Source organism: Lygodium microphyllum, chromosome 6 (genome assembly GCF_053477565.2).
Source record: "Lygodium microphyllum isolate KBCC chromosome 6, Lygodium_microphyllum_v1.1.10, whole genome shotgun sequence".
Lineage (NCBI taxonomy): Eukaryota > Viridiplantae > Streptophyta > Polypodiopsida > Schizaeales > Lygodiaceae > Lygodium > Lygodium microphyllum.
The window spans coordinates 15,059,908-15,082,362 of NC_141140.1; the positions used below are offsets into that span (position 1 = coordinate 15,059,908).

Consider the following 22,455-nt stretch of genomic DNA (forward strand, 5'->3'; position numbering starts at 1 on the left):
GCTAGATATTGCAATCTTGTTTTTCTTAGTGATTTTCTATCTGTCATTGTAAATAATAGAGGGAGCAAACCTTCCAACATAGCAACTATCAAGTTCACAATCTCAATAAGGTTGTCTAATGCACTCTTTGTTTAGAACAAGATTTTGCCTGTAAGAGCAAGTCTTAGCTTCTACTACAAAGAATCTTATGCTTTCAATCGGACAATCCCATTGGGCAAGAAAGAATAAAGACTGGAATTTAATGTATGCACTTCTCAATAAAAGTTGTTCAGAAAGCACCATCGCCTCCTAATGAGATTGTTTTGCAACCTCAGACCTGCAGAGAATGAGGTTAATGAACAAGTTAGTTTTGTTTGATATTTGCAAGACAGTTGTCAGTGTCTATTACAAGAGCACTCTTGATTTAAACTCGAAGGCTAAGATACAGTTGGAGAATGTCAATAGAGAAATGAACATCAAGGGCACTACATAATGGCTCTCGACTGAGTAAATAGCTTCTGTGGAAAAAAATTTAGATCTGCACTTTGCTCACTCTTAGTATATGAGTGAACCCATCTCAATCCCCATGTAGAGGCAGCTGGGGGAAGTCTATGGCTGTAAAAGGATGTGGGCATCTGTGGAAACAATATTGAGTATGACATTCAAGAAACCCTGCAGGAAAACTTGTAAGACCCAGTGATGTGCATGTATGCTTGAAGATTTGGTGGCAAACTGATGGCAAACACCCTTTTCTTCTTTAAAAACCATTTGCAGTTGGCCAAGAGAGAGTACTCCGCATAGAACAATTAGAATCACCACCAAGAAGTAGAGCTTATTTCTTGCCCCCAGAAACATTGAACTTGAAAAATATTATATCACCATCCTGAACAACGTAGGTCTTTCCTTCCTGTTTGTACTTTCCAGCAGCCTGCAAAGCAAATTCACATGAAATTTCCCACATATTTACGCTATTATTCTAAATTGATGATGTTCAAAAGCTCACCTTTACTGCAGCCTCACTTTCCAGTTCTTTCAGGTCCTCAAACTTCATGACCTGTATTTAACCACATTACATTCTGATTCAGAACACACTTGAAATGGTCATCTTAGTTAACTGTGACTTACTGAGTAACTTAATATTGAAATTCCAAATTAATATCAGCAGACCGGCACCTTATTTCGAGTATCAGGTAGCAGTGTAGATCTACTATATAATGCAACTTGATGTTCTTCATAGTGCCTTACTCTGTCTTCTCATTTTGTCTATTACATTCTTTCCTATCTTAAGCCAAAGCCAAAATCAGCTGTGTTTCAGATCTACTGTGACTGTGGAAGCAGGCCTGACACGGGACTTTGCTGCAAGCTTTGGATTGTACTTGCTTCAGTGGGGGTTTGACGTGAAAATGACTACATTTCTTACTTTCAGATGCAATGAGAAACTATAGGAGTCCTTAGAGAGTTCAGCTTGCCGTGCATATTGCATGAAAATAAAGTGAGCAGCTTGGAGGTGTTCGATTACATGCCAAAAATGTGGGGCTTTTCACATTCGAGCTCAAATTCCACGAAATTTCAGCAAGTAAATTTGAGGCTTTTCTGAAATTCCCCCAAATTCATCAACATTGAGGCCAATTACACATTCTACATTGACATTCGCGCTCTTTGGAGTAATTTCAACTGCAGATTCTTCCTCATTGTCATTATCAATTTTGCAAAAAATATAAGCCTTTAGGCCTTTTATTTGATTTATTTGTGTTGCCCTGCATTTGTACTTTGGACAGCTGCTGGTCATAACTACCAGCAATTTGCAGCAAGGCGTGGCCAGGCAAAATAATTTGCTCAATATGTTTGGGAACTCTAACAAATTGGAAAGCACTAATTATTCCATAGGGCATAAATGATGAAGCATATTCTTGTTGCCAAGCAGCTTTGGGGTCATGTATGTGGTTCAGAGATTAGGCCTGCGGGCCCCGCAACATAGAATGCGACAAGTTCTTCTAGCTCATCCACTACCTATACAAAAAAGGGATCCGTTGTATGTGCACACAATGCTTTGTATACAATTCAAGGTGTTGGTCACATTCCCGTTATTGCAATAGGTGGAAAAACTATCATGTTTGTATGTTCTAGGCATAAAGAAAAATTTGCTCCCACCTTCAACCATTGCAAATGCTAGTTTTGTGGTTAAATTCCACATGGATCGATGCAATGTCTATGACTATAGTGATGGAGATTCCCTCACTATCACTCGTACATTGTACAATGGACTCTACCAGCTTGATTTATATGAGAGGAGAGCATCAAAGCATGCATTACAAGTTGATGCCACCATTGTGGATAACATTGAGTTTGGCATGCTTGGTTTGGTCATCTTAACTATGGTAGTTTGCTTCCCCTAAAAAGTAAAAACCTGGTGCTTGATCTCTGTCCCTTAAAAACACCTACTTACAATGTATCTGAAAGTTGTGTACTTGGCAAAATGCATCATACTTCATTTTCCAAAGGTGAATCTATGCGTGCTAATCAGTAATTACAGCTTGTGCATAGTGATATTTGTGGACCCATGCAAGTCAAATCCATCCAAGGATACTTGTACTTTGTTACATTCATTGATGACATGACTCATCATCAATAGGCATATACTTTGAGACATAAACCAAAAGTATTTGCATGCTTTAAAACCGTCTTGGACTTGGCTAAAAATGGCACTGAATGCAAGTTGATTACACTACATACCAATCAAGGGGAGGAATACATGTCACGTTAGTTCTTTTTGGCTGAAAGGGACATTATACATCAGTGTACTATGCCTTACACACCTCAACAAAACGATGTGGCTGAAAGAAAATTTTGCACTTTGATGGAAATGGCATGTTGTATGCTCTAACATAATAAGCTACCCCCAAAGTTTTAGCTTAATGCCATTATGTGTGCAATGTATGTGCTGAATCACAGCCCCACTAAAGCATCGGGAATATGTACACCTTATGAGGCTTGGAATGGCCAAAAACCAGTGATGTCACATATTTGTGGCTTTTGGTTGTAACTTGTTTGGCATATGCTTTGGTGCCACAGCCATGAAGACATAAACTGCAAGACAAGGCTGTCAAATGCATTTTTATTCATTACTATGCAAAAAGTAAAAGGGTACCACTTGTACCAACCCTCCATCAACAAGATTTTGTTAGTAGAGATGTAGTATTCACTGAACATGCTGGTCAACCCTTCAAGAACTGCAAAAATCAGCCCAATTTGGGGCCTATCGACATGTTTGACAGTTTGTTCCCATTGTTTCAACGAAATGCACCTGATTTTGGTCAATTTCAGCAACCTATTCAAGGTCTACAACAGCAAAATCAGCAGCACATACATGCAGAACAGCAACCTAATTTTCAGCCTATTGATCAAGGCATTGCTAATGATGATGTGGCCGATAAGAGGGCTGCCATTCAGGAAGCTACAACAGTCCCTCGATGGTTGTTAGACACATTATAGGACAGCAAACAATCCATTCCAGTTCTTGATAGAACTAGAGCAACTAATCGCAATGCACAAGGTAACTTGGTTGCATAGGCACTCATAGCTACTGCATGCAATGAGGAACCTATCTCTTTACATGATGCCTTGCAAAATGAACATTGGATAGCGGCTATACAATCAAAAATGGACTCTATTTATAAAAATGGCACATGGGAGTTACGTGACTTGCCTGTTGACAAGTGTGCTATAAGCACAAAGTGGGTTTAAAAATTAAAACATACATCTCATGGTAGCATTGATCACCACAAGACACGTCTTGTTGCCAAAGGGTATCCAATGTCAAAAGACAACATACCAGCAAGACAGTAGGGTTTGCAAGGAGGAACACAAAGTGAACTCAGCAAACACTGAGAAGAGAAGAGAAGAGAGAAGAAACTTTGATGGATGGAATGATGAAGATCTAAATCATGGAGTAAATGCGATACAAGGGAACAAGGGTGTCGTAGCACAAGGAAGATAATGAAGACAGCCACAAACCACGGATCGCAATGTCCTAAAGGGGTGTGCGGGCAGTGGAGAGGCTAGAGAAGAGAAGAGGTGACAAACTGAATGAATCAACTGTGAAGAATAAGTGGCAGAGGCAGCCTACAAATAGGCAAGAGACTGTCTAGGGTGGCGCTCGGAGGGAGAGAGCCAACTGTCTAGGGTAGTGCCCCACTGTGGTTACCCAACCCCTTTTTGGAGCTATCCATTGTGAAACCCTAAACGCAAAACGCAAGTAAAGGGCTTCTCAACATCCCCTCTCAAGTCCAAAAAGGGAAACAAGAGAAGAGTAAGGTGGAGATGCAATGCTACAAGCTGAAGAATGCTCATGCACCAGGTACCACTTGGACAATGTCCCTCATGGAAAAATTATTCACTTGCCCAAGCGCCCTAGTACAAAGATAATGAAATAATGCAATGCATACGAGGAATGTCGGACTTTGTGTGGTGCCGAAAACCATAAGGATATGCCCATACTCGATCTCAGAAGTTGGCTCCATGCTAACCAAGTGACCAAGGCAAGAAGAAGTGGAAAAAAAATATGTAGGGTCCCTAAGGTCCAAGATTGCCGCTTAAAAGGTAACCTGCAATAAAGAACAATAGACAAAGTGAACTAAAGAACCTAAAACTTAGCCTCGGGAGACAAGCCACTAGCTCCATGCATGCATGCGAAAAGGAATAAGAAGGCCTCATCACCAAGTCGTGGCTAAACCTCCAAAGCCCTGATCCAAGTAGATCCTCGCGATTCTAGGTATCAATAGGTAAGATGACCAAAACCACCCCATCAAAGGGTAGAAAAAGGTAAAAGGCATCTACCAAGGTGTACGAAGGACTAAGCAGTGGTTGGGACCCCCTTTCAAACTAGAGGAATAGGAGTCCCCCTCTGAAGTCGCAGTAGATATAGATGCCACTCGAGAGAGAGGTCACTAGCTCCATGCATCCATGTTGGGTGTAAAGTCCTTTCGTCTTCGTGTATATAGTTATACGGGTGTGAATACACCCTTATTGTACCCTAACATATAAATACATTCTTTCATTCTTTGTGTACCATCACAATCTAGTACACGTATCTTTGTGTTCACTCTCTCTAACTCTCAACTTTGCAACTCGCGCCTCTATCTCGCACTCCATTGTGCACTCTCTCCCCTTCAAACTAGTATCAAAGATGTGGCTAAGGTGTGCGCACTTCCCAAAGCCCGTGCGAGACATCGCCAACGCTCGTTCACGAGAAATCAGCAAGTCGTCATCTCTGCTGGTCATGTAGGAGCACGCACGAGACAGGCAATAGTCCTTCAGGCTCGTTTTTGCTCAGACAGTCACCAAACAGGCCACACACAGCCTTTGCAGGCAAATACGGGCCAGGTCGTCACTGTTATGACACACGTGTTGCCAAGACAGACAATTGACTATTCCCAGCCAAGGGACAGCACGTGCAAGCTCGTTTTTGCAGGCAATAGCTGATTCTGGTCAGCACAGCAGTTTTCGCCACTTCCGGCAGGTCAGCGACAACAAGCGCAATCACGAACAGCAAGCAACAGCTCACAAGGATAGGCGCAGGCAGATTCATCAGGCGACAAGCACACGGGACAGGCGGCTGGTCAACAGCTGGTGTTTCGTCACATTATCAGCAATTTTCGTCAATTTTTCATTAATTTTTGCAAGCAGGCACCTTGCTCACTAACGCGGGTTCGCGCACACAAGCACAGTGCTCAGATTTGTGCAGATTTATGCCCAAAACTTTGGGGCTTTTCCAAATTTAGTGTTGTTCATGCATAATTCAGGCGTTAGAAATTGCCGACATTGTGCGTGTTTAAATTGGGGATTTCACCGAATTTGGTGAAATTTTGCTCATTCGAGGAAAAATTCTCAACTGGGCCCATAAAAGTTGGGGTTTTTGCTGTATTGGTGAAATTTTATTCTGCTGAGTCAGATTGGCTGACATTTGTGCACACTTGGACCGGAAATTTTGGGGCTTTTGCAAAATTTTGTGAAATTTTGCTAAATTTGCCCGTTTTATGCTCTCGAGAACATGTATTAATGCAATTGGGGCAAATTTACTAGTGAAATTTTGGGGCTTTTGCTGAAATCTGTGGATTTTGGCAAAGTTGATGCGTGAAATGCACTTTGGGAATATTGCTGAAGCAATCTTGTTGCCATAAGCAAAGTGATTTGAGCATTTTCTATCTCCCGCTTATGCAAATTTGGAGAAATTGCAGAGATTTCTTGGTGTTTTGTGTATCAGAAGTTGATACGAGCACATACGTATGCAATACACATGTTAGGCAGCTCTCATTGAGTTGATGTATTGCTGATTATTCATATTACAACACTCTTAGTGATCATTTGCAGATCTAGGATTGTTGCAGATCTATTTTTGGTGATATTGCTGAGGTGGGAGTTATTTGGCAGTGATGTATACATTTAATGTATGCTGAAATTGCAGTCATACTGTTGAAAGCCATTTGTTCTACTGTTGTACATGTACTTAGACTGAATCTTGCTATTATTTGCTGAAAATTTGGGTTGAAATCGGATGAATATTCAGCTCATTTTTGCTGTCATAAATTGCAGCATTGAGTTTCTGGTGTATTGTTGAAAAAAGGCTGCAAATGCTTCTAGCAATAGTGACACTAAATCCCTCTTTGAAATCACGAGGTTTGATGGCACTAGCTTTGACTTGTGGAAGGATAGGATGCAAAGCATTTTGTTTCTCAAGGACTGTGAAGATGCTCTCTTGGAGACTAAGCTTGCAGCTATGACAAATGTGGATTCGGCTAGACTTAACAAGAAGACCATTGCATACATTAAGATGGCAATGTCTGATGATGTACTTACAGACATCAAGCATCTTGATACAGGTTATGCTATATGGAAAAAGCTTAAGGACACTTATGAAAATACAACTCCTGTGAATCAAGTGCAACTTATGCGTAAACTTGTGAACATGGAGTTGGATGAGTCTAAGCCAACATCTGAGCATTTGAATGCTTTCACAGGGGTTTTGAGTCAACTGCAGGACTCTATTTCGACGGCTTTCGATGATAAATTGAAAGCTATTTTCTTATTGATGACTTTGCCTGACAGCTTGGAATCTTTGGTTGTGTCACTTAGCAGCAACCCCGCTTTGACTTTTGATGGTGTTAGAGGTTCAATCCTTAACGACGAAGTAATCATAAGAGAGTCTAGTGATGATAGTAGTGGCTCAACTTACCATGTAAGAGGTAAGCCTGAAAAGAGGGGTAATGCAGCCAATAAAGGCAAAAGCAAAAGCAAAAGCAAGGGCAAACAGCAAGATGTCACATGCTATCAATGTGGGCATAAAGGGCATAAAAAGCCCAATTGCCGGTACTTCAAGAAAGAGCAAGAAAGAAAGAAATAGCAGAGTAAGAAAAAGAAGGATGATAAGAAAGATGATCACAACTCTTCCTCAAAAGAAGTTGCAAAGGCAAAAGTTGCATCTAGTGTGGTTACTGAAGAGCTTCCTGGCACTGAAGAGATACTTGTTGCAGCCTCATGCACTAATGTAAACGTTATGGCAGCAGTGGGTGATATGCACATCACCAAAAAGGATGTAATTGATGCTTTACTTTCAACTCATGATGGGCTGTCACAATCATGGATAGTCGCCAACGGTGCCTCTTTTCATGTTACCCCCTCTTTGGAGTCATTTTCTAAATACACTACAGGTTGCCACAGGGTGTTGAGAAACCCTCCACCCGCAATTTGCGTTTTTTGCGTTTCTACGTTTTGCGTTTAGGGTTTGTAGCCCCAAAAAGGGGTGCCATCCTAGACTAACTATGCCTATTTATAGGCCACTCTCTCATTCATCCCTCACAGCTAATTCATTCAATCCGTCACCTCTTCTCTCCAATCTCTCCACTATCCTCACACCCCTTCAGGAGGACATTGCAGTTTGTGGTTCGTGGCTGTCTTCATCATCTTTCTTGTGCTACGGCACCCTTGGTCCCTTGTATCACATTCACTCCATGATTTGGAACTTCATCATTCCATTCATCAGAGTTTCTTCTCTCTTCTCTTCTCTTCTCCATGTTTGCCAAGTTCACTCCGTGTTCCTCCCCGCAAACCCTACTGTCTCGCTGGCACGTCATCTTTTGACATGGTATCAGAGTTGGATCTGCTCACCTAGCAACAAAGATCCTCCACTCCAGTGAAGGCAAAGACCGGTGGCAGGTTCGGCATCCACATCTCTTCTTCCACTACATCAAAATCTCGTTTTTGCAGATTTCAGATGTTTTCAACTTGCTGCCCACACCCCTTTCGCAGAGGACATCACAGTCTTAGCTGTCCCTTGTTGTCATTTACAATCTGGCGCATGTTTCCAGCTTTCCACCCGCGTTTGCAGCTGTTTACAGCAGAATGACTGTTGCTGATCACTCTTCATTCAAGAAACAATCTCGTTTTTGCAAATTTCAAGTATTTCAGCTTTGCTGCCCACACCCCAAACACGGAGGACATTGCAGTCCAAGCTGGCCATTGCTGTCTACAACAGTCTGGCGTCTATTCCTAGTCTACCACACACTATTCGGAGCTGATTTCAGCATACTCATTGCTGCTGCTGTTTTTTCCTGCTTTTTTAGTCTTTCTCTCTCCTACAGGCTGTCCTGCCTGCGTTTTTAGTCTTTCTCTCACCTGCTACCTGCGTTTTTAGTATTTCTCTCTCCTCACCTGCGTTTTTCTATTGGTTGCAACCTCTTATTGTTGGTCGCATCCTCCTCCCATTGGCAACTCACTTCCAACCCTTCCACTGCCCTCCCACCCCTTGAGGCGGACATTGCAGTTCGTACTTCACACTACCCTCACACCCCTTGAGGCGGACATTGCGGTTCGTGGTTCATGGTGGCTGACCTCTTCCTTCTTCAGCAAGGCACTCTGGTATCCATGGCTTCTTTACCAATAGATGTCCAGACTACTAGGTACTCCTATTGAGGCATCACCGAACACACCACCGATGCTTGCTGACTTCGACCTTTGCTCCCCACCCCTCCGGAGTATATGCGTCTTCCACCAGGCACTCCTTGTGCCACCTCTCCTTTCTGGGCCACAGAGATCATTATGCATCGACTATCAGAGTACTATGCTCAAGGCAATAAGACGCATCGGATGCGCACTTAGTCCTTTCGAGCACATGGAGGATCGATTGGCGCTTTGACCTCTTGGAGATCGTCGCAATGCCAACAACAGTCTTCTTCCACTTATTTTCAAGTACAGTGGCTTCCACAACCTACAGATCTGCAATCCGCTCCATCAAGAGATAGTGATTGTTTAATACCGTCTCCTCATCAGTCTGCTCCTTCAAGAGACGGTGGCTACTCGACTCCTTCCTCTTCTTTGGCTACCCAGTCTGCTCCACTGAGAGACAACGACTGTTGCCCACCTCTTGCTCATTCTGAGCCCCACCCTTCCCCACCCTCGACCACTCAAGTTCGAGAGGCTACCTCTAGGAGCTCTTCGGCACCCTAGATACCTTCGGCACTTCCTTCGTCATCAGACATTTCGGAGTCCACCTCTTGCTCATTCTGAACCCCACTCTTTCCCATCCTCGACTACTCAAGTTCGAGAGGCTACCTCTGGGAGCTCTTCGGCACCCCAAATACCTTCTTCAGCACGATCGGCGGCACTTCCTTCGTCATCAGACATTTCGGAGTCCGTGATCCATGAGTTTTTGGATTCCCTATCTACTTTAGAGAGGGATTCAGAGAGGGATGTTATTTCTTTGCCCTCAGAGGGAGCATCTACTTCTTCTTCGACTTCAACGGGAGCCCCTCCACCTCCCACCTCAAAGGGGAAACCTACTCCACATGAAGATCTTCACCCATCCTCTACTTTCTTAGGGTGGTTGTCTTCAACCAGTCATCTTTTCTACTGATACCCAGGATCTTCGAGTACCACCTAGATCAAGACCTCGGAGGTTCAACGGCGACTTGGTGACGAGACCTTCGTATTCCTTCCAGCATGAATGCACGGATCTAGTGGCTTCTCTCCCAAGGTTGAGTTTCGGATTCTCCAACTCACTCTGTCTATTGTTCTTTACTGCAGGTCCCCTTTCCGATGGAAATCTTGGATCTTAGGGATCTTCTACATCTTCTTCCTCTTCTTCTTAAGAGCCTTCATCCCTTGGTCAACAAAAAGCCACCTCCCAAGATCGCATATGAGCATATCCTTATGGTTCTCGGCACCACACAAAGTCCGACATTCGTCCTATGCATTGCATGTTTTAATCATCTTTGTACTAGGGTGCTTGGGCAAGTGAACAATTTCCCCATGAGGGACACTGTCCAACTGACACCTGCTGCATGAGCATTCTTCAGCATGTAGCATTTCATCTCCACCTCACTCTTCTCTTGTTCCCCTTTTTGGGCTTGAGAGGGGGTATCGAGAAACCCTTCACCCGCAGTTTGCATTTTTTGCATTTCTGTATTTTGCGTTTAGGTTTTGCAGCCCCAAAAAGGGGTGCCATCCTAGACTAACTGTGCCTATTTATAGACCACTCTCTCATTCATTCCTACCGGCTAATTCATTCAGTCCGTCGCCTCTTCTCTCCAGCCTCTCCACTACCCTCACACCCCTTCAAGAGGACATCGCGGTTTATGGTTTGTGGCTATCTTCATCATCTTCCTTGTATCACATTCACTCCATGATTCGGAACTTCATCATTCCATTCATCAGAGTTTCTTCTCTCTTATCTTCTCTTATCCATGTTTGTCGAGTTCACTCCGTGTTCCTCCCCGCAAACCCTATTGTCTCGTTGGTACGTCATCTTTTGGCAGAGGGTGTTGGCACCATTCACTTGGCCCTTGAAAATGGCCAAGAGCTGATTTTGTAGGATGTCAGATTTGTACCTGGCATAAAGGAAAGTTTACTATCAGTTGAACAACTTGATGCTAAAGGGTATTTTACTACCTTTGGTGGTGGATCTTGGAGAGTCCATAGGGGCTCTATGCTGATTGTTAAAGGCAGTAAAAGGGGAACTTTATATTACTTCCATTGTAAAGCATTACCTAGCATGTTCTTGGCTCTGGCTGAAGTCATTCATAGATAGAGCTTTGACACAAAAGACTTGGTCATATGAGCCAGAAAGGCCTTCAAGCTCTCTCCTCTTTATGGAGATTTGATATAAAAGACTCTGGTCTCAAATTTTGTAATGATTGTTTATATGGAAAACATGTGGAGTCTCCTTATTACTCTGGTGTCGTTAAGAAGTCTAATGCTCTTGACTTAGTACACTCTGATATGTGCACTATGCCTGTTAATTCGTATGGGGATGCACAGTACTTTGTTACTTTCATTGATGATTTCTGTAGAAAGTCATAGGTGTATGTACTTAAGAGCAAAAAGAAAGTATTGGATGCTTTTAAAAAGTTTTCATGCTTTTGTTACCACACAGAAAGGGCTTAAGTTGAAAGCCACAAGAACAAATAATAAGAGTGAGTATGTCTCAAATGAATTTAACAAGTTTTGTGAAATGCATGGCATTAAGAGGAAATTGACAGCCCTTTACGATCATGCATCAAATGGCATGGCTAAAAGATATAATCGCACACTTTCTGAGAGAGTCAGATGCATGATGTCCACAACTAAGCTCCCGCAGCAGTTTTGGGGAGAGGCTCTTAAAAATTCATGTACGCAATTGCTCTCCCAATCGTGCATTGGAAAATGGCATTCCTGAAGAGGTTTGGTCTGGCAAACCTGCTTCATATGACCATTTGCGTGTCTTTGGTTGTGATGCCTTTGTGCATGTACTTGTAGAACAGAGGACCAAACTAGACATGAAATCCATCAAGGGCATCTTCATGGGATATGGAGATGAGGGAGAGATAGAGTTTGGCTTCCTCAGGGCAAGAAGATAGTACGCAACCAAGACGTAGTATTTAATTAGGCAAAGTTGCTAAAAAATGCTACACAAGGTGATCTTGACAAAAAGAAGGTCAAATTTCAGTATGAACAGTCAGCCATTCAGCAGCCATTAGCTGAAAGTTTTGTTCCTTTTGATGCTGAAAATGAGTAGCAACCTATTCTGCTACAGCCAGAACATCATGGACAGCACGTAGATGCACAGGATGAAATAGGGCAGCAAGAAGAACATGCTGAAAAAATATTACAGCAGCAAGAAAATGCTGAAAATCATCCACTTCGTGTGGATGTGTACATTCCTCAGGATGTAGGCCCACTGCCTGATAATACAGATCATTGGGTAAGGTCTACACATGTCAAAAGGCAGCCACAAAGGTTTCAGCCATCTTTGGATTGCATTTTGTTGACTGATGAGGGTGAGCCTCTGACATTTAAAGAGACACAGTCATGTGAAAACAAGTGAAAGTGGGAGCTTGCTATGCAAGAAGAGATGAAGTCTCTATATGCAAATAACACATAGGAACTTGTACCTTTGCCCAAGCATAGGAAAGCTATTCCTAATAAATGGTTTTACAAAGTGAAATGTATTGATGGAAAGCCCAAATATAAGGCATGACTGGTTGCTAAGGGCTATACACAGAAGGAAGGCATAGACTTCCAGGAGGTCTTTTCACCAGTGGTGAAGATGACTACGCTCCGTGTTTTGTTTGCTCTCATTGCATCCTTGGATTTAGAGTTGGATCGAATGGATGTGAAAACTGCTTTTCTTCATGGTGACTTGGATGAAGAGTTATACATGAAGCAACCATAAGGATTTGCTATTCCAAGAAAAGAGCATTTGGTTTGTAAGCTGAAACGCAGCTTATATGGGCTGAAACAAGCCCCTAGACAATGGTACAAAAAATTTGATACCTTTATGCTCAGCCATGGATTTAAACACAGTCATGCAAATCACTGCTTATACACTAAAAAAACTGATGATGGAAGCCTTATTGCGCTAGTTTTATATGTGGATGACATACTGATTGTAGGACAGCATAAGAGTACTTTGAATGCTCTTAAAAGGCAGCTGAGTTCAGCCTTCTCCATGAAAGATTTGGGGGCAACTGAACACATTTTGGACATGCACATTAAAAGAGACAGAGGGCAGCATTTGTTGTTTCTCTCACAGGACAAGTACATCAACAAAGTACTTGACAGGTTTAATATGGCTGATGCTAAGCCTCTTGATGTGCCTTTACCGCCGCATACAAAGCTTAGCAAAGTTGATTGCACTAAGGATAATGCAGCTACTAGTGCCATGAAGGGTATACCTTATGCACCAGCTTGTGGATCTTTGATGTATGCCATGGTTGCAACTCGCCCTGACAACTCGCCCTAGCATTGCTCATGTAGTGGGAAATGTTAGTAGATTCATGTCTAACCCTCGCAAGCCACATTGGGAAGCAATGAAATGTATATTTAGGTACTTGAAAGGTATACAAAAAAAGTGTATATGCTATGGAAAGGGTACACTAGAGTTCCAGGGATTTTGTGATTCGGACATGGCAAGAGATCTTGACACTAGGAAATCTACCAGTGGGTATGTTTTTACTTTGGCCGGTGGGGCTATGTCTTGGTGTTTAAGATTGCAGAAAATTGTGGCACTAAGTACTATAGAAGCTGAATATATTTCAGCCAAAGAAGCTTCTAAGGAAGCTATTTGGCTTGGCCGTCTAGTCAAGGATTTTGGTCTTTCTTCACGTACTCCAGTGCTTGGTTGTGATAGCCAAAGTGCAGTATGCCGGTACCACTTCGTCCAACAGGTCTTCGATGATGGTCTTGTCACATTGACTAAGGTCAAAACCCAAGAAAACCCTGCATATGTTCTCACTAAGTGTCTTGCAAAGGCTCAACATGAGCATTGAATTCATTTAGTGGGAGTTGGTTAGCTTAAAGGTACCACTTCGAGCCTTTAAGTGGGAAGTTGTTGGGTGTAAAGTCCCTTCATCTATAGTCATACGGATGTGAACACACCCTTATTGTACCCTAACATATAAGTACATTCTTTCATTCTTTGTGTACCATCACAATTTAGTACACCTATCTCTATGTTCGCTCTCTCTAACCCTCAACTCTGCTACTCGTGCCTCTATCTCGCACTCCACTGCACACTCTCTCCCCTTCAATCCATGCGAGAAGGAATACAAAGGCCTCATCACCAAGTCACGGTTGAACCTTCAAGGCCCCGATCTAGGTAGATCCTCGAGATTCTAGGTATCAATAGGTGAGATGACCACTGGAAGAAAGCCACCCCATCCAAGGGTAGAAGGTAAAAGACCTCCACCAAGGTGTACGAAGGACTAAGCGGTGGTTGGGACCCCCTTTGAAACTAGAGGAATAAGAGTCCCTCTAACGTCGCAGTAGATGTAGATGCCCCCTCAAGAGCAAAGAAAGATCATCCCCCTCTGAATACCCCTCTCTGAGGTAGATAGGGAATTCAAAAACTCATTGATCACGGACTCCAAAATGTCTGAGGACGAAGAAAGTGCCATCGATTGTGTTGAAGAAGGTATTTAGGGTGGTGAAGAACTCCCAGAGGTGGCCTCTCAAACCTGAGTAGGTGGGGGTGGAGAAGGGTGGGGCTCAAACTGAGCAATGAGTAGGCAACAATGGTTGCTTCTCAATGGAGTGGACTGGGAAGTCAAAGAAGAGAAAGGAGTCGAACAGCCACTATCTCTCAATGGAGCAGACTGACAAGGAGACCGTATCAAACAATCACTGTCTCTCAATGGAGCAGACTACAAAACCTTCGGCCATAGTAGCCACTGTACCCAAAAATAGGTAGGAGAAGATTGCCACTAGCATTGCGATGATCTCCAGGAGATCGTAGCACCAATCGATCCTCCATGTGCTCGAAAGGACTTAATATGCATCGGATGTGTCTTATTGCCTTGAGCATAGTACTCTAATAGCCGATGCAAAACAATCTCTATGGCCCAGAAAGGAAAAGTAGCACAAGTAATGCCGGGTGGAAGACATATACTCCAGAGGAGTAGGAAGCAAAGTTCGAAATTGATAAGCATCAATGGTGTGTCCAATAATGCCACAATAGCAACATCCAAAAGAATGGTCATCACTTGGTAAAGAAGCCATGGGTACCAGTGTGCCTTGTTGAAAAAGAAAGAGGTGGAAGAGGTCAACCACGAACCATGAATCGCAATGTCCGCCTCAAGGGGTGTGCGACTAGTGCGAAGCACAAACCGCAAGTCCGCCTCAAGGGGTGGGAGGGTAGTGGAAGGATTCAGAGTGAACTGCCAGTGGGAGGAGGATACTACCAACAGTAAGAGGTTGCAGCCAACAATCACGAGTAGCCACTGGCTGACTTAAAAGAGCCACCAGCTACAAACGCAACTTTCAACAACAAAAATAGCTGTTGAAATGCCTCACTAGTCAAGAAGTGCTACCAAAAGACCACGCTGAGCCGCCAACGGATTGGGTAGAACTACCAGCAAAAAAACACACGGTACAGCAGTACGGTGGAGCTGCCAGCTGAAGGGAGGAGCCACTGACTAAGAAGAAAGAGCTGCCAGCTGAAAACACAAGTTCCAACAAATCAGAAACAGCCACCAAATTGCAGATAACCACCACTGTAGTCGAGGAGTATGTACGTGAGCTGAGCTGAGAGTGAAGGTGCAGAGAGTTGAGAGCAGTAGAGTGAGAGAGTGAGCACGACACAATGGGTATATGATACAATGACAAATGTACCACATTTTTAGGTTTTTATTATATATAAAGTACAAAGTGTAAGGGTGCGTTCACACCAGAACACAATAAAAGGCACGACGCACCTTTATTCCCAACAATCTCCCACCTAAAGACGACGTGCCTAAAGATAGAGGAAAGAATCAGCTAAGTGTATGTATGTACAAAGCTAAAAGACACATATAATATCCAATCCCCATCATGTGGCGACAATGAGAAAACCGCTTGACTGGGAGACCTTTCGTGAGAAGGTTTGCAGGATCATCATATGTATGTACCTTGATAAGCTCAATGCCTTTGATGTCAAGTACATCCCTGATGAAGTGATACTTCACATGTATGTGCTTTGTCTTTGCATGAAAGGCACAATTCCGTGCTAGCATAATAGCACTCTGACTGTCACAATGGAGGATAGCAACCTCTGTAATCCCAAGCTCTCTCACCATACGTGAAAGCCATAAAGCCTCTTTGCATGCCTCTATGGCAGCCACGTATTCTGGCTTTGTAGTAGACAGTGCAACACACTTTTGTAGCCTAGATATCCAAGAGATTGCTCCTCCTGTGAACATAAACACATATCCTAAAGTAGACTTCCTATAGTCATGATGGCCAGCATAGTCTACATCATTGAAACCAACAACAGATGACTTCCAGCTACCAAAGCAGATACACAAATCCTTTGTGCCCTTAAGGTATCTCATCATACCCTTCATTGCTTTCCAATGCTTTTTGCCAGGATATGCCATGTATCTACTAACTATTCCCACCGCAAATGCAATGTCAAGACGTATAGCAACCATAGCATACATCAAGCTACCAACAGCTGAAGCATAAGGTATCTTGGCCATTTCAACCTTACCATCATCTAATGTAGGGTTGTCGTATGCACTAAGTTTCACATATGGAGACAATGGTACGTTAATAGCTTTCTCCCCCTCCATATTGAAACGTTGCAGAACTTTCGTAATATACTTCTTCCTTGACAGATAAAGAAGACTTTTTTATCTGTCTCTGAGTATACGCATGCCAAGAATGTGATTTGCCTCACTAAGATCTTTCATATCTAAGCTATTGTGTAGGCTTTATTTTAAGGAGTCCAAGGCATGAGCTTCCTTGCCTGCAATTGGCATGTCATCCACATATAAAACCAGGAGAATAAGATTGTCATCTGCTGCCTTCTTGGTATATAAGCAGTTATCAACTTAAGAACGATTAAATCCCTAAGATTGCATGAATGTATCAAATTTGTAATACCATTCGCGTGATGTCTACTTTAGCCCATACAAACTTTTGTTGAGTTTACATAACATGTGCTCTTTTCCTTTTGCAACAAAACCGTCAGGCTGCTGCATATAGATTTTCTCATACAAATCACCATGTAAGAAGGCGATTTTTATATCCATTTGTATGAGTTCCATGGCCTCAGATGCAACCAAGCCCAAGATGGTTCACAAAATAGTCATTTTGACTACAAGAGAAAAGATTTCATCAAAATCAATTCCATGTTCTTGCTTGTACCCTTTAGCAACCAAGTGTGCCTTGTAATTGGGCAAAGAACCAAAAGTGACTTTCCTTTTGTAAACCCATTTGCAAGGTAACACTTTTTGTTCTTTTGGCAAAAGTACCAAATTCCAAGTGCCATTCTTTATGAGAGATTTCATCTCTAATAGCATTGCTTTTTGCCATTTCCTACTATCTTGTTTGTCCATTGCATCTTGGAATCTATTAACATGACATAATCAGCCACATAATTTACTCCACGAACAAATTTGTTTGGTTGTTTTTGCACTCTGGTCGACCTACAGACCCAATGGTCAATATTTGCTGGCTGTTCAGCCTGTGAACCTGCATTAACAGGTTGCTATTCTGCAGGTACAACTTGCTGTTTAACTGGTTCAAGTTGTTCCAGGTGCACATGTTCTTTCAGAATTTTGTGGGACATCATGGCCAAGATCTTGCTGATCATTTACAGCATCATTCCCTCCATTTTCAGGGACATTTTCAGCAGGTATTTGCTGCTTTCTAACAGGCATTCTTCGCTGTCCTATTGGTACATCCTCCCGGAATACAACCCTTCAGACCTCCTTTGTTCTTTTGGGATATTTGTGTATGCGAACTTCCCAGAAGATGACATTTTTGCTGCATACTACTTTTCTTTTCTCGAGATCCCATAATCTATACCCCATTTCACCTTCATCACCATATCCTAGGAAAATACATTTATAGAACTTTGGCTCAAGTTTGTTGCGTTCTTCCTTGCGTATGTGCACAAATGCCTCACAGCCAAACACTTTCAAGTGTGCATACGAAGATGGCTTGCCCGATCACACTTCTTGAAAAACTCCCCCCCAACAAAAAGATCTGTTTGGTGACCGATTAATCATGTGTACAGCTGTCATAACAACCTCTGCCCAAAAACCATGGGGTGAAGCAGCATGTGACACCATTGAACGGACCTTGTCTTAAATCATCCAATTCATACACTCTGCAACACTGTTTTGGGGCGACTTATGAGGAGCAGTAAGCTTCCTCTTAATCCCTTTGCTGTCACAAAAGTCTTAAAACGCTTTGGACACATATTCCCCACCCTTGTCAGAGCGAAGGCATTTTAACATCTTGCTGGTCTGATTTTCAACAAGTGCCAAGAATTTTTTAAATTTATCCAAGGCCTCGTCTTTGCGACGGATTGGATAAACCCAAACTTTGCGTGTGGCATCATCAACAAAGGTAATAAAATACTTCTTCCCCCCTAGAGATAATCCTAGCATTTCACATACATCTGAATGAACTAACTCTGAGGGTGAAGACTTTAGAGAAAGAGATCTTTTGTGTGACGTTTGAGCATGTTTACCATAAATACAATGATCACACTGCTCAAAATCAGCATACCTCAAAGACGGTAGATAACCCAAACGAGAGAGCACTTTCATTCCAGATTGACTCGTGTCCCAATCGGCTATGCCACAAAGAAACACTTGGCTGCTCAGTTATAGCGACAACATGGTCACGCACACTAGATACATGTAGAGGATACAGAGTATCACTTTTGGACCCCTTAGCAACAATGCAAGAGCCCTTACATATTTCCATTTGCTATCCCCAAAGGTGGTCTGATAGCCTTCATCATCTAGTTGCCATGTGCTTATCAAGCTCTTCTTGAGCTAAGATACATGTCTCACATTATGCAAAACAAACACAGAGCCATGGTGAAATTCCAGTTTCACACTACCAATGCCTACAATTTTACATGCGTAGTTATCCCCCAAGTGAACAACACCACATAGTGCGCCATTGTGGTCAAAGAACCACTCATGATGTGGTGTGACATGAAAAGATGCACCTGAATCAAGTATCCAAGTGTAAACATCGTCCTCAAAATCTGCAATCAATGCATGTGCATCCAAAGAAGAAGCTAGAAGTACATCACCGTCACTGTCATTATCATAAGTGACTACATTAACCTCTTCTATTTTCACATTGCTCTTTTTGGCATGTTGGCTATCCTTGTTTTCAACCTTGTTGGCTTCATTGTTTTTGTTTTTGCCCTTCTCTTTCTTCAACTGAAAACAATCCCTTTTGTAGTGCCCCTTTCTGCCACAATGATGGCACTCCACATTCTTTCCACGAGATTTGTTGTATGCTCTGTTTTCAGAACTGCTCTTATGTTGAAATCTACCTCTAGTGTGTAATGCATTTGAAGACTTGTTTGCTAAGTTATTTTGCATGTTTAGTTCTTCCATCAGCAAAGAACTCTCCACATCAGAGTATAACAGCTAAGCATTCGAATTACTTAAAGCTGTCCTAAAGGTATCCCAACTTTCAGGTAGAGTGCATGGCAAAAAGGTAGCTTTGAACTCTTCGTCAATATGAAAATCCAAAGCAATCAACTGACTGAAAATTGAGTTAACCTTATTCAAATGTACAAACATGGTTGTACCCTCTTTCATACGAATGTGCATCAATTTTTTCAGCCAATAAACCTTGTCGGCTGCACTTTTTTGAGCATCTGAGCATACAATTCTTCAAGCCTTTGCCACATTGCATATGCTGAGAGCTCAATGGTAGAGCAAGCAAGCTCATCCAAGTCATCCCACTCGTCTTGTTCCATGTCTGCTAATTTGATTCCCTTTGTTTTGATGGGCTTTACATGTTTCTTCTGCACCAAGACATTATAGCATTGTTTCTGCCAAATTGCAAAATTATGGGCACCCTCAAGCTTCTTAATGTGCAAACGATAATTGCTGTCACTGTTTCCAGCCATAATTTGTAGTCCCAAATTGACTAACCAGTCACCAAAGGCAAGCCCAAATATGACACAAGTGAACACAATGCACAAGAGTACCAACCAGCAATGAAAAACCCAAGATTGCAGAAATTTTCAGATCTGCAAATGAATTTTCAGAATTAAAAAATGTCATTTTCTGCACTCCTCAAGCAATTTCTGACACAATTACCGACCAAGGCAACAGTTACATGTGAAATCCCCAAAATTTCACCACAATTTCTGCTCCAAAAGCATTCTCGAGCCCCAAATTTTTGAGGATAATCTGTTCAAAATTGCATCAATTCAAGTGCCCAAGTGCATATACCAAGCAATTCTTGCACAAATTGACGAAATTCTGAAAAAGCCCCAAATTTCTCGGGTCCGGTGTGCACGAATTTCACTGAAATTGAAGAAATTTCACTAAAATGTGAAAAAGCCCCAAAATTTCATAAGCAATTGTGCACTAATTTTGCAATTTCTGAGTTAGATTTAGATTGTCCACTTCTACATTAGAGTCTCCAAATCCGAGGAAAGCCCCAATTTTCTCAGGGAGAATTTGGCTTTGTGCCTTGGCGTGTGAACGCCAAATGAAGGAGAGAGAAAGAAAGGATATTTCCTTTTAAAAAAACATTGACTCTTGCCTGTTGCGTGCCACATTTGTGGCGACTGTCGTCCCATCCGCCGTGCGCCGTGTGCCTACAGCCCGTTTCGTCCACCGTGCGCCGTATCTCCTGCGGCCCGTTTCATCATCCGTGCAACCTATCTCTTGCAGCCCGTTCTGTCCACCGTGCAACTTGTCGTGTCACACCTGTCTGTTGAGCCTGCCAACGACTTGTTTGTCGCACACCCTGACTGGCCTGCAATCTGTCGCACGCCCTGACTGTCACTCGTCACCTCAGGCGTGTCACCTCACACCAGTTACCTTGCACCCGTCACCCGCTCTAATACTAGTTTGTAGTCGAGTTTGTAGTCGAGGAGTCTGTGCGTGAGCTGAGCTGAGAGTGAAGGTGCAGAGAGTTGAGAGCACTAGAGTGAGAGAGTGAGCACGACACAATGGGTATACAGTACAATAACGAATGTACCACATTTTTAGGTTTTAAATATATATAAAGTACAAAGTGTTAGGGTGCGTTCACACCCGAACACAATAAAAGGCACAGTGAGCCTTTATTCCCAACAACCGCCAACAGACTGGCTGAGCTTCCCAACAGCAGGGAGGAGCTACCGACTAATTGGGAGGACCCGCCATCTATCAGCAAGCTGAAACGCAAGCAAAAAACAGCAGGTGCAAGGGAGAGCAGCCGCTAGGTAAGGTGCTGATGCAATGGAAGAAGAAGAGAAGTTGATGCCAAACCCGCCATCGGTCTTTGCCTTCACTAGAGTGGAGGATCTTTGCAGCCATTTGAGCATATGCAGCTTTGATACCATGTCAAAAGACAGCGTACCAGTGAGACAATAGGGTTTGCGGGATGGAACACAAAGTGAACTTGACAAACACTAAGAAGAGAAGAGAAAAGAGAAGAAACTCTGATGAATGGAATGATGAAGATCTGACTCATGGAGTGAATGTGATACAAGGGAACAAGGGTGTCGTAGCACCACGAACCGCAATGTCCTCCTAAAAGGGTGTGAGGGCAGTGGAGAGGTTGGAGAGAAGAGGTAACAAACTAAATGAATCAGCCGTGAAGAATGAGTGACACAGGCAGCCTATAAAAAGACAAGAGACGATCTACGCTGGTGCCTAAAGGGAGGGCGCTGGCTGTCTAGGGTTGTGCCCCACTATGGGCACCGAGCCCCTTTTTGGGGCTGTCCATTGTGAAACCCTAAACGCAAAACGCAAAACACAAGTGGAGGGTCTCTCAACACCCAATAGCATGGGATTGACTATGATGAGACGTTTGCATCCACTTCACATATGACCACCATGTGAAGACTGCTTTTTGAATGGTGATCTTTATGAGAAGGTTTATGTCACACAACCTCCTCACTTTGTTTAGAAAGGGCCAGAAAGCAAAGTGTACCATTTCAATAAGTCCCTCTATGGTTTAAAGCAATCACCTAGGGCATGGTAGGAAAAGATATATGCATACTTGATTGCTCTTGCTTCAGTAATTCACACGTTGAAAGCACACTTCATGTCTACAAAGATGGGGATAACTTCTTGATTCTCATCATTTATCTAGATGACATGCTATTGATTGGTCCTCATGAAGCATACGTTTCAACCTTAAAAGCTGAATTGAAACATGCTTTTGGTGTGACAAATCTTGGCCACTTGCACTACTATCTTGGCATACAATTTACTGTAGTTAAGAGGGGTCTTATTTTGCAACATTGTAAGTACATTGGGCAGCTGCTTCAGCATTTTCACATGCAAGACCGCATGTCTATCTCTGCTCCAATTGAGACAAGCGACATGTTTACACTCAAGGATGCAGGAGATCCATTTGATGCTTCTCTTTATTAGCAAGTTACTCGATATTTATTGTATTTTTGTAACACTCGGTTGGGTATTTGATTCGAGTCTCTTAATTGCCACCTTTATGGACAACCCTGGTACTACACACTCGCAACAA

The 22,455-nt window shown here is 42.8% G+C and overlaps 1 protein-coding gene across 1 annotated transcript in view; it reads right to left on the reverse strand.

The window, feature by feature from the left end:
- Positions 1 to 210: 210 nt before the first annotated feature.
- Positions 211 to 22,455, reverse strand: part of LOC148034319 (GTP binding protein) — a 73,545-nt gene continuing 51,300 nt past the window's right edge. Inside the window, exons 11-12 of the mRNA XM_087679271.1 lie at positions 983 to 1,033; positions 211 to 907 (exon numbers count right to left, since the gene is read on the reverse strand). Of these exons, the coding sequence (XP_087535397.1) occupies positions 812 to 907; positions 983 to 1,033 (147 nt within the window). The 3' untranslated portion in view covers positions 211 to 811. The remainder of the gene's footprint in view (positions 908 to 982; positions 1,034 to 22,455) is intronic.